This window comes from Triturus cristatus, chromosome 9, assembly GCF_964204655.1.
Source record: "Triturus cristatus chromosome 9, aTriCri1.1, whole genome shotgun sequence".
In the NCBI taxonomy this organism is placed as follows: domain Eukaryota; kingdom Metazoa; phylum Chordata; class Amphibia; order Caudata; family Salamandridae; genus Triturus; species Triturus cristatus.
This window is the reverse complement of record NC_140592.1, coordinates 322,404,280-322,418,107: the sequence shown is the minus strand read 5'-3', so window position 1 is coordinate 322,418,107 and position 13,828 is coordinate 322,404,280. Positions and strand designations below refer to the sequence as shown.

At 42.6% G+C, this 13,828-nt stretch overlaps 1 protein-coding gene across 2 annotated transcripts in view; it reads left to right on the top strand.

The window, feature by feature from the left end:
- Positions 1-13,828, top strand: part of RNF123 (ring finger protein 123) — a 1,761,234-nt gene that overhangs the window by 206,321 nt on the left and 1,541,085 nt on the right. For both annotated transcript variants that reach the window (XM_085625036.1, XM_085625035.1), the window contains exon 5: positions 6,692-6,789. In XM_085625036.1, the coding sequence (XP_085481162.1) occupies positions 6,692-6,789 (98 nt within the window). The remainder of the gene's footprint in view (positions 1-6,691; positions 6,790-13,828) is intronic.

Genomic DNA, 13,828 nt, shown 5'->3' with positions numbered 1-13,828 from the left:
CTTGATGGGGGTTTATGTTGATGGAGCAAAACAATTCACTTCTGTGGAAAGTTTGGCACTTTCACTTGTCTCTTGCTCACCCAGTTGCAGAGCCAGCAAAACCCCCCTGAACCATTTGTTATATTGTACTTACATTGAGGTCAACTCTAATGATGGCTAATGTTTACAGCGTGCAGCATATTGTAGAAATTAATATGTATATTGCTAATAATATGAACAGTGAAGTGTCACATTTTTGAACTGTGTTTGTTGTATGGTGGTGCCTAGATAAATGTTAAGAAAGAACCCACTTATAATTTGCATTTAACACCTTACCTCAGTCGCTTTTTAGGTCGGCCCGGCAACTTGATGTTTCATCGGACTATCGGAAATTCATACATAATATACACCCATATAAACATCTATATTTTGGTCTGTGGACTTAATCCATTGGTCTGTTAAATTGTCATTCACATTTTTCTTCCACTAAATTTTGCGTGGGGTAGTAGGTCAGGCCATTATACCCATTAACCCCTATCAATTTGCCCTGGAAAATAGTTTATTTCTCTCTGACCTATTTAGTTCAAATTCTTTTTTTTTTTTTAAATACATTTTTCATGTTAAGTTTAAATACCGACTATTTGTTACCTGCTCATCGGGGGCCCAGTTAGATGGTTATTTATTTTCTGTCTCCCTTTTAAGGTGCTTAAGTGACATTGTAACGGTGCCCGCAATTTGACTGTATGGGGAGCCGCTTCGTTGTTTGTGGATAAGCCTGCTGTGAACTACAGGTCCCAGGGGGCGTGAGGAGAGAGCCCGCACCTGAGCCTGCTTGTGCCGAGGAGATAAGCACCTCGCCACTCCCGCTGCCACTGGAGCTGCTTCGTTGTTTGTGGATAAGCCTGCTGTGAACTACAGGTCCCAGGGGGCGTGAGGAGAGAGCCCGCACCTGAGCCTGCTTGTGCCGAGGAGATAAAGCATCTCGCCGCATCGCGGAACGCGCGCCAGGCGAAGCCCGGGCCAAGGGCGGGCCCGTTTGAGCCCGTTGGAGACTGGGCTGGGCCCCCCCTCTCACAGTGTAAACACTGTAAAACCCCTTTTAATTGCGAACAGCAGTCCTGTCCTGTTTTGTGAAGTCTGAAAAGTTTGGTAACGTAATTCAGTGCAGTATCCAGGAACGATGGCTACAAAAGAAGGGAAGGGGAAGAAAGCTGTGACTAGCGGGGGGGTCGTGGGCACTCTAGATCAGTTTATAACAAGGGCTACATCAGTATTGGTTCAAGAGATAGCCTTAACTGAACGTCGACTTTCATTAGACCCCATGTACACTAAGCATTCATCCCTGGGTGGGCTAATGTTGGTAAATTCTCCTGAACAACAAATAGTTGCTAATTCTTATCCCAATGATGTGGCAGAAAGTAATGATGTTCGGCCACAGGTAATGCCGACTCTTATCTGTGACAAAAGACTTTTGCCCTACTATCTTAACTGATGATTACGCTCTGACTGGTATAGTTAGTGGAATAGTTACAAGGTCAGCACCTAAACCTAAATCTCCATCCCTAAAACAAGCTACAGGATCTAATGTTAAAAAGCAGAGAGAAGGGGGTTCACATAAAGGAAATTGTCTAATGAAAACTAAAACGTCTAGAACAACTAAGAATGTGGAATGCGAGTTTCCGGTTTTACTAGATACTGCACCGCCCTTGACAAATAATCCTTTATTAAGGGATTTGAAGATGGTGTCTGCAGGTTGTTCTTCTACCCAATTTGAAGTGGGATTTATGGAAAAGATGGAGCAACTTATTAAGTCCTCTATGTTACCGCTGCTCGCGAGATTGAAATCTCTCGATGGAAGATTGGCAAAATTTGAACAGTCTATTGCAATAAATCTTGACTCCTTGAAAAAATCCGTTGAGGGATCACCCAACCCGAGTTTAGGGGATAATAATATAATCTGTGACCTCTTAACTATTACACCCCGGGTGTCCATTCCAATCGTACCCAATACATCTTCTGTATCATAGTGTGGGAATAGGCAAGCTGGTATAAGTACCTACAGTGATACAGTGATGCAGTGATGCAAGGAAGAGGGGGACAACAAACGGGAGGGGGGCAGGAACAGGAACCCAGAGAATCGGGATTGGCCCGAAAATCACTAAGTACTGCAAACGAAACAATGAATAATGTAAAAACCAAGAGTTCCTTTACACAAATCGATTTACCCCCGGATTCCTTTCCATATGTTGTTATGATGGCCGGGGTCCCCGAATTGGATAAAGGTAGTATAGAAACATGTACCGAATTGAAAAATAAGGTTATTTTTTGGCTAAACAATAATAGACCCCTCCCTTCCTACATATATAGTGAAATGTTGTTTGTTCGCAGAGTAGGTTGGGTGGGACACAGACCAAAGGATTTAGCTGGTGACTGTATTATTATTAATTTCAGAGAAAGACGGGCAGTTGAATTTATTTGTGATTGGCACCACCGAAGGGGGGCAAGTAATATACAGACTTTTAAATTAAGTTACTTTTATCCTCCCCCTATTGCCCATAAATCAAATTTGTATGCTTTTAAGACACAGCGAGGGGACTCAATGATGTTGCACAATAATCAATTCAACATATCGACTTTTAATCGCTTCGACAGGCTCTATGGGCTTGAAGGAGTGGACTGACTAAGAACAAGGTATGTTATGGTTAATGATACCTCTAATTCACAGAATATAACTACACAAAATGGCCAACTCATAGACGGATCTAGTTGTTCCCAACCTGATCCCTGTATGGTAACCCGGATATTAGATCCAGAAGCTAGCGGAGAATTGGGGGATAACGGTCCTGCAGCTAACATCCATATTGAAAATAACATCAGTTCTAGTAAGGCCCTTAGTTGTAGATAGTGTCATTAAAGAGAGTAAATGGGTGATCATGTTTTGGAACGTGTCTGGGTTAAAAACAAAGGTGTCTAATCAATTGTGGCCCGTTTTTGTAAATGCGTACGACATATTAAGTCTACAAGAAACTTGGGCGGAAGAGGCTCACCATTTGTGTGATTTTAAGACTATACACACATCAGCGATAGGCTCTAGACATGGAAGGGCAAAAGGGGGACTCTGTACTTGTATATCTAATTATCTCAAGATTGAAAAAATAGAAATGGTTCACAATACTAGATACTATCATACGGTCAGGATACACGTAGATAAAGTCCTTTGTTTGGTTATCATAAATTTTTATAATAATGCCCCTTCTGAGGCAATTGAAGACATATTAAGAACAATGAATACAGATGTTAAAAGTATATTAGGCTGGAAAACTAAAGCAGTCCTTGTTATTTGGCGAGGGGATTTTAATTGTTCCTTATGTAAAATAGGGGAGCTAGGGACATGCGGTATAATGTTGAACAGAGAGCTTAGTTTATCACATTCTGAGCATACAGTATGCAGGGATCTAATGAATGAAATAATGTTTTCCTGTGATATGGGCTACGCTAACAGACTCTGTCAACCAGAGACTACTTTCTGTCCCACATTTAATGGTAGAGGCGCTTCTTCAATAATTAATTTTATAAAGATAGCCTCCAGATATTCATCACAAGTAAGGAATTTGAATAGTCTTGATATCGCTTTAAGCGATCATTTCTCTTTAAGTGTTGAAATTGTAATTCCTAATTACGATCATGTTAGAAATAGAACATCTAGACAGCCTATAAATAATATTGCCTTGAATAGACAAAATGGGTACTCTTTGAAATGGACAAAGGTGATACCAGATGACTTTCTTTTTAGCTTAGTTAAGAAATGTGAAGTCAGTATTTATGCTTGCCTGGATGAAAATTCAAATGATTCTGAAATTGTCAAAATTTTTGCAGTTATCGCCTCCTATATCAAGAAAAGTTTGTGGCTAGAAACCAATAAACATAGAGAAGACTCAGTTGGTTGGTTTGACACAGCATGCCCTAAGGCTTACTCTAACCTGAAACATGCTTTAAATGCTCCTGAAAGACCAGATTTTAATAAGGGACCTGAGAAAGAACTATAAGAAGACACTTAAGAAAAGAAGAGATGAGATGAGATGAGATGAAAAAAGAGGCATGGAATTCCTTGTCTGAGGCCTCACTGAAAAGAGACACTGTAGCTTTTTGGAAAGCGTTTAATGCCCCTTTTCTCAATGATAAAACTAAAGCAACAATAGAGATAGCTATAACGGAGAATGAATGGGTATCACATTACTCAGACCTATATAGTGTTCTGCCTGTACTAGAGCAGATAAATTTAGAGAATATAACAGATTCTGAGCCTCCACACAGTTTTAAGAGAGTGGAGTTGTATATCACCTTGAATGAAGTCAACATGGGCATTAAAACCAGCACGTGAGGAAAGGCACCGGGCCCGGATGGGATGCCGGTCGATCTGTACAAAAACAATGTGGTGTTATGGGGTCCACTCCTTACGCAAGTGGTTAATGCATGCTGCACAAGTGGATTGTCACAGTCCTGGTATGAGTCTATTATTGTACCTATATTTAAAAAGGGGATAGAACAAGTTGCTCGTGCTATCGCCCCATTTCATTATTAGACTCCACAATTAAGATCATTGGACGTGTGATTTTAAATTGACTACAATCTTGGGCGGATGAACATTTAATTATTAGTGACCGGCAATATGGCTTCCGGAAGGGTCTTGGCACTATTGATCAGGGCCTTAATTTACACATTTTCCTAGAAAAATATACCTGAGCCAAGGGAGGTTGCTTATTTTTAACTTTTGTTGACTTAACGTCAGCTTTTGCTTGTGTTACCCATACTAAGTTATGGCTAATTATGGAAAATGTAGGGGTGGATGTAAATATAATTTCTTTACTCAGGGAGCTTTATTCTGGAGCAATGGCCAAAGTTAGATTTGGAAAGAATGGTGATTGTACAAGGGCTTTTGGTATTGCAAGAGGAGTGTGACAAGGATGCGTCCTTGCCCCATTCTTGTTTACAATTTATATTAATGATTTAGAAAGAACCTTGCTGAGGGATTGCAGGGACATGCCTAAGGTAGCTAATAGATCTGTTCCTGCACTCCTATACCCGGATGACGCGGTATTGATGGCCCTGACGCCCGTTGCCATGCAGAGGATGGTAACATCCTTCTCTAAATTCATGACAAGTCTGGATTTGGGAGTTAATTGTACGAAGACGTTTTGCATGAATTGTGGCTCTGGGGCTAATAAAAAGAAAAAGATAATGTTCATTAATTCTAAACCCCTTGATTTTACACTTACATTTCCCTATTTAGGAATTTAGTTTGACCAGACTGGTATTTGGACAAATGCAGTAAAAACAAGAAGATTCCTGTTTTGTAAATCCTTAATGGCCCTGACTAATTTTAGTCGAAAAATGGACAGAAGGCCGATTGGGGAACTTTTGTGCGTATATCGAGCCACCTGTGTAGCTATTGCGACTTATGGCGCAGGGTTATGCGGATATACAAATGTGAAATCTTTACAGGTTGCAGAAAATTGTTTTCTGAGATACCTCTTATCAGTCCCGGATAGTGTCTCCACATTTATATGTCACGCTGAACTCGGACAGTTGTACTTAAAAGATGTAATTAAGGTACAACCGGTTCTCCTGTGGCACAGAGTATGGACTACTGAAGAGTGTGTTTTTAATCGTTCCATTTTGAAGGACGCGATGTATATTAATAATGTTAGCAAGATTAAGTGGTTGCATTATATAAAGATGTTTTTTATACAAATAGGCCACCAGGAGTATTTTAGTGATCCCCCATTGATGTGTAATGTCTCAAGGAAAGACCTTAAAAATCTTTGTATGACATAGCTGAGTGATTGTAGAACCACCTGTGAAATGACAAACTACCGTGGTGGCTCACCATCTAATAAGGACCACTTTTAACATCCAACCGTATGTTAAGATATATATGAAGGACTTTGAAAGGTTTTTATTAACACGGTTTAGGTTGAATATCTTATTTAGATTTTTAAGCTTCCCCAAGATGAATGATTGGACAAGACAACTTTATAAATCGCCATGCGAGGATGCGTCTAGTCAATCAGACATACACATGCTGCTTTTTGTAAGTTCTACTCTATACCGAGGAGAAGATGGATAGTACCAATATTAAAGAGTATGGAACTCAGGCAATGTCACCCTGCATTTCTTGCCATTCAGAAATTAGACAACATATTCAGTGTTGCATCTGTTTCTGCTTTTTTTAAAAACGTTTTTAAATCACGGAATCAATTCATGTATGAAATTGTATTATTCATTTTAACGAGGGTCGATTTCTTCCTTTTATTATTTTTTAAAATATATATTGTAAATGTGCTTTCTAAACTGTACTTTTATGGTTATCCTCTGTATAATAACCGAATAAAGTTATTTTTTGATTTGATTTGACCGTATTGTTAGGTGGTGATTTATTCTGGTCTCCTTCACAAATATTAACATTAAGATGCATGGCACAACTAAAAAGCCTGTTATTTAATACAATTCACTAGTAAAATGTTTTTTGTTTTAATTTAAAGAAATGTATTGCAAGTACATGGCGACCACGTTTAAGTGGGTGCATTTCTCTTCTCATTTTCTGGTATATGCGTTCAATGAAAAAACAAATTTGCACTAGCTTCCGTAGGCCATACATTTTGGCCTTTCCAATGCTTAGATTTAAATTATTTTAATTAAATTTTTATTCCAGATGAAGAGGGAGAAGGAAGGCTAGGACCAACTACTGTTGTCTTGGACCACACAAGTGGATTTGAGGGTCTGCTGCTTGTGGATGATGACTTGCTAGGGGTAAGTGTAAGGCTGTGATTTATGTATGAGCTCTTAGATTGCCTCATATCCAGTCTAAGTAGCACACCATTCCTAATTTTTCCTTCAATGTATTCTGTTTTTTATAGCGCTTTGGTTACAAGGGAGATAAACTCAAATTACCAGTAACAGAGCGCAAATGAATCTTAAGACTTAATGAGCCACTATTTCCTGACCTGGAATACCTTGAAGTCTGTACTGTTTGGGATAATATGTTTCTGTAAATGTTTCCCACACATTCTTATTTATGGTTATTGAAATTGGTTATTTCAGTTAAAAGTATGCGATGCATGTGCACCTGTTCCACGTGACCTGTGGCAGCGTAGGATTGATTAGGCTTTCAGGATCTACTAAAAAAAATATATTTTTCAGCCGGTTTGGCTTTGATTTATGCTGGGATGTTCTTCGAAAGTGATATTGAGTTTGTCTCTTTTCCCTGAAATGTAAAAAATGTGGCACATCTCTTCCCCACCCCCAATTACTTTGCTTATATATACACACCAAGAACACATTGTTTACCATGTCAGACATGTTATAGAATGAGAATTATCCCTGCCCACGTGCAGGATCCCGGAGCATATAGCAATAAATACATATATATATATATATATATATATATATATCGCAACAATTGCTGTAATCTTTTCTTCGTGAAAAACAGCAACCATGAACTCATGAAGGTTTTACTCAATGAGCCCACTGAGGCAATGATAGATGTTTTCTCTCGTGAAATAACGTAGAGAGAATTCGTATAATCATGTGATTATGGCCGGATTTTTCAGAAAGAAAAATATTTTAGTCGCAATCGCGAGAGTTCTTGTTTTCTATATGAAATAGAAGTATGTAAGACGACCAACAGATCTCAGCAGTTTAAGAGATGGCATGTCAGTAATATCACTATGAATAATGTTAACTTTATTTTGAAGTCTGTCTTCACTATTTACTTTTCTGTGTTGAGTCACGTGTTATTTAAGGAAATGTGAATTCATCGGCAGCACTTGTGATCAAGGGACAGGGTCCCGAAATGCGTCGAGTTGCCGAGAATCTTGCTTGAATACATTTCGCTGCTTAAGAAGCCAATTGTGTGAGTGGTTGCTGTTTTACACGAAGGAAAGATTACAGCAATTGTTGCGGTTTTCCGAGGCTCGCCCCCTCACCACAGACCGCTGTCGTAAGTGGCGAGGTCATGGCGATGTCAGTGCGGAGCAAAAACAACTTTCAACCCCATACACCTACATATGTATGCATACATACATATATGTAAATATGCAGCCCCAACTAAAACAAACCGGGTAAACAGCCAAGATCACATAGGTTTTACTTGTATGACAATAAGTCTCTCAAGACGGTTTGTAAGAGAGACCATACACTGTAATGGTTTCATACAAGAATCCTTTATTTCCCAAAACAAGGAAACAAACAGATAATTGAAGGCAGTTTTGCCCATAGGCTGCATAAGAATAACTGTCTGAGTACAGAAAAGAAAACTGGCACCTTGCCTTTAAGGCTTACAAGATTCTAAGCACTTTGCCTTTAAGACTTCCAGGGAACACTCTGCTCTTATCATGCCCCACAGGTGACCGTTAGGTCAGTTCTTTTTTCCGGCTCCTTCTGTGAGAATCCCGGAGCTTGAGCTCGACGGTTTTCTGACTTTTTTCTGTCAGGAATTGTTATTTTTCTTGGTTTTTTGCGGTTCCCCTTGTGCTGGCAAAGGTTTCTCATCATTTTCTGACAGAACTTCTTCGCTTTTTTCTGTCAGAATGCCAGCTCTCTTCCGCAAATGTCCAGCCTGTGGAAAGAAGATGGCCATCTCTGATCTACACTCTGTGTGCATCGCCTGTCTTCCTTCCAGTCACAAGATAGACTCTTGTTATCATTGTAAAAAGTTTTCGGCGAGTACCCTTCACGACAGAGAGAGGATTTGCCTCCAAGCTGTAGTGGAGAGAGTAACCGCTTGGTTGGAAAGTGGCCCTGAGGGTCAGGAGCCCTCCTCTCATCAGGAACATCATCGCCAGCATCATTCTGCCTCTTCAACGTCGAAGAAATGGCAGGTTCCAGACTGCTCGCCGTCGACATCGTTACCGCCATCGAAGAAGCGGCCTACACAGTCTCAACGTCAAGACGGCGTGAGTCTACGACGTCGAGAAAGGCCCTGACGTCGAAGTGTGCTACCTCAGGCTCGAGGTATGGTCAAGTTATGGGTCGCTTGACGTCTAAGCATCCATCGACGTCTATGCACCCATCGACATCGAGACACTCTCCGTCGCCTCACCGTAGGTCGACGTCGAGAAGTTTGCCGACAGCGAAGGGGTCTCAAGACCAGTCGACGTCAAGAGCATTGGAGTCGACGTCGAGGAGGCGAGAGCACTCGCCATCGAAGTCACCAGGACGGCAAGGGCGGTTGACATCGAGGAGTCCAGAGCGTTCGCCGTCGAAGTCACCACGACAAACCAGAGTGGTCGATGTCGAGGAGGCGAGAGCGCTCATTGTCAAAGTCACCACGTCGCCATAGACGATCGACGTCGAAGTCCCCTTTGAAGACGAGGTCGCCTTGGAGGAGATAGATGTTGAGGGGGGAGCACAGGTCGACGGCGAGGCCCTCGACGCCGAGAGGAAAAGATCCTGCGGTTGCCTCGGAGGAGGTTAGAGCTGCTTCTCGTTCACCCTCAAAGTCTGGATCTTCTCCAGGTCTACATATAGTCCAGATCTTCCCGGAGGGCTCTCCGGTGGTTGGTGAGGATACGCAGCGGAGGAAGTCTAAGGCCCTTAGTAGTCCAGGGTCGGAGTATTCCCGTACTTATTCTCCTTCTCGGTTGTCAAGAGATTCTCCATCCCACAACAAGGTGCCACGAAGAACACCGAGAAGATCAAGATCTCCGACGGTGATCTCTTCCAGAAAGAGGAGTTCGCGCAGATCGTGCTCTCCACATACCCACCATGTTCGTCCAAGGGACAGATCTCGTTCCTATCATTCTTCCCCGAAGAGAAGTCGACATATGTCTCCTACATGGTCTTCTTCCACCAGGTCCTCGATTTAGAGACTATTCTCCTACATTTACGGCAACACGTCCATCCAGAGTGTCACCAATTGATGACCTCAGCACATTCAATGAGATTCTCTGTAGAGGAGCGAACAAATTGAACATTACTATGTCGGTCCTGACTGTTTCCTCCTCAGTGATTTTCGAGACCCTTCATCACCGCACTTCAGTTCGACCAATGCTTCCTCTTGTCCCTGGCATCATTGAACTTGCCACACAGACTTTTTTGACACCAGCAAAGGTAGGGTCTGTGCCCTCCCAGATAGTGAAGAAATACAAGGCTCCTGACCAAGATCCATTATTTCTTCGATCTGATCCTCCTCCGGATTCCATCATTGTGGCAGTGGCTAGGAAGACACACTCATCTATGTCTTCCTCCTCAGTTCCTGAGGATAAGGACAGCAAATTGATGGACTCGTTAGGCAGAAGGATGTGCAACACTTAAGCCTCTTTCATGAAAGTCGCCAGTGCCTCTGCTCTGCTGGGGAGGTATGACCGAGCCTTGTGGGATTCTCTGACCCGTTTTGCTGACAAACTCCCTAAAGAAGATCAGCAAGATTTTCGGGAAATACTACAAGAGGGAGGTCTAGTGACGAATCAAGTCATTAGTGCTTCAGCTGAGTCGGCTGATCTGGCTGCTCACGGGTACTCATGGTATCTGTTCAAGGTGTTCAGCTTGGTTGCGTTTAACTGGTCTTAAACCAGAAGTTCAATGGAAGATTTCCAATCTACCCTTTAATGGCTCCTCTCTCTTCGGTCCACATGCAGATGAAGAAATGGCGAAAATTAAAGCTGAATTGGACACACTGAAAGCTGTGGGGCTTGAGAAACGAAAAGAATTTTGTAGGCGTTTTCGCTCCTACGATAAACATCCATTTCAGCAAATGGGGCAAGCCTCTCAGTGGACTTCTCAGGGTCACCAACAGCAGCAGAGGTCTCATTTGCAAAAGCGGAGACCAGGTATCGGAAGAGGGAACAATAAGCAACAGGCCCCTACTTCAAAGCAGCCACCAAAACATTGAGAGACTGCTTCCTCTAAACACGTTGGCCACTCCGGTAGGAGGAAGTATAACGTCATCTGGAGGAGTGGAGACATATAACCAACGACAAATGGGTGTTGAATATTGTCGAGAATGGATATCTGCTACGATTCAAGACTCCTCTACCATCGATTCATCCGAGCGGAGGACTCCATTTGGGTCATCGCATCTTACTCGAGGACGTAAACACTCTTCTGCAAAAGAAAGCCATAGAAAACGTGCCTGTTCATCAGAGGCGCCAGGGGATATATTCTCGATATTTCCTGGTCGAAAAAAGAGGCCCATCAATGGAGTACAGACCAATTCTGTACCTACATGTCTTGAACAAATATATCCGAAAAGAAAAGTTTCGATGCTTGCCCTGCACCAGATCTTCCCTCATTTACATCAAGGAGACTGGATGTGCTCCATAGATCTACAGGACTCCTATTTCCATATTCCAGTGTCCAGGAAGCATCGAAAATTCCTCGGGTTTCAAGTTGCTCTACACCATTTTCAGTTCTGAGTCCTACCATTCGGTCTCAAGTCAGCCCCACTGACTTTTTCAAAGTTCATGGCGGTGGTGGCAGCTTTTCTCCGCAAGCTAAAAATAATCATTTATTCATACCTGGACGACTGGCTCCTGAAGAGTTCCACTCCATCCCTGCTTCAGGCGCATCTCTCCTACAGTCTCCAATTACTGAGCAATTTGGGTCTAAGAGTCAATTTAAAAAAATTGATTCTCAACCCGACTCAGAACATTCATTACCTAGGGTCGTCGCTGGACACCGTGGTGGCAAGCGTGTGTCCTTCGGCGGAGAGGTTTTCATCGATCAGGATGAAATGTCAAGAACTCCTGCAGTCACACCACCCGACGGTCAGACAAGTGTCCTCTCTTCTGGGGTCCATGGCTTCCTGCATCTTTATAGTCCCCAATGCCGGATGGCACATGCGTCCCCTGCAACAAGCTCTGGAAGACCAGTGGGTGCAAGCGTCAGGCAGTTGGGATGATCGGATTACTTTTCCACAACCTGCCAGAGACTCCATCAGGTGGTGGACAAAGCGGTCACATCTAATGAAAGGTGTTCCCTTCCATCAAGAGACACCGACTCAGACCATAGTTACAAACGCCTCCCCGCAAGGTTGGGGTGCTCATATGGATCACCTCCAAGTTCAAGGGCTATGGTCAGACATAGAGAGGCGTTATCATATCAACTTGCTGGAGTTGAGGGCCGTCCAGCTAGCCCTCAAGTCTTTCTTCCCATCTCTTCAGTCCAGCTCCCTCTTGATTCAGACAGACAACACCACGACGATGTTTTATCTGAACAAGCAGGGAGGCACCAGATTCAGAATTCAGTCCCAGGAGGCACAAGCCATTTGGAAATGGTTGCTAGCAAGACACCTCACCATCACGGCTGTCCATGTGCCGGGTGTCCTAAATGTCCAGGCAGATTTCCTAAGCAGACAGTTCGTAGAAGCGCACGACTGGGTGCTAAACAATGAAGTCGCTCAGGATATCTTTCAAAGATGGGGTGTGCCGGTCATAGACTTGTTTGCAGACGCAAAAAACGCCAAATGCCCCGTCTACGCGTCCAGGTTTCATCAACCACGTTCAAGCGGGAATGCTCTGTTGATAAGATGGTCTCAGAGCTTACTCTACGCTTTTCCTCCTCTGCCTCTCATTCCGGCAGTGATCACCAAATTCTACAAGACCACATCCAGGAGGATTCTGATCGCTCCGGAGTAGCCTCGCCAGTCGTGGTACCCGGACCTTCTACAACTCTCCGAAGTCCCACACAGGAGGTTGCCTTGTCGTCCGGACCTGCTGTCCAAGAACCAGGGGAGAGTTTTTCACCCCAACCTTCCTTCACTCAGGCTGGCAGCATGGCTCCTGAAGTCTTGCAGTATGGACACTTAGACGTGCCAGCTGACTGTATGAACATTCTTAAAGAAGCAAAGAGACCTTCTACTAGGACTTCCTACGTCTTTAAGTGGAAGCGTTTTTACATATGGTGCTTGAATAATGGTCATGACCCAGTTAAAGGTCAAGAACAGGTCATTTTGCTGTATCTATTACACCTGGCTAAGTCGGTCCTGCAGTTTACATCTATTAAAGTACACTTAGCAGCAATTACGGCTTATAGAAAGTCTCCTACGCAGGTTTTTTTTTTCCCCCCAAGATGCCAGTGGTGAAATATTTTCTTGAAGGTTTAAAAAAGGTGTATCCACCACCTTCTCCTCCGTGGGAGCTCAATGTGGTTCTTACCAAATTGATGGGCGCGCATTTTGAACCTATACATAAGTCCTCCCTGCAGCACTTATCCTGGCAAGTGGCCTTTTAGGTGGCCATCACGTCTGCTCGTAGAGTCAGCGAGTTACAGGCTGTAAGGAACCTTACACTATATTTCATTCGAAAAGAGAAGAACAACGTGCGGCCGACCAAAGGCTCAGCACCTCGATTTCTTAGTTATGAAAAGTTATATAATGTCTGTGCAACCACATCCGGAGTATGCCACACTTATACTCCACTGGAAACCAGATAAGTTCAAGGAGAAAAAGGGGATGGTGCACCAGGATGAAGTCAAGAAGCTCTGTGTATATTCCAAAATAGACTTCTTTATTGTTTTTGCAGTAAAATCGTGGACACCAGCCAACGCGTTTCGTTCCAAAGGGAACTTCGTCAGGGCTGCAACAATACATGAATAAATACAAACTAAGCACAACTGCCACATAAAACAATAACATACGTAACTAATATGAACATATAGATAACATATAAATACCACATATTCATATATAAATATTACGTACACATGACATAAAAATATACATTTAGATTATATAAAGACTACATTAAAAATACATGGGAGAAATACATATAAAGAGCGACAAAGCAAGCTAACACTTATTAAAACACATAGCAAATCCCAAAAATATAAACATATAATAAAGTAAGTAGGA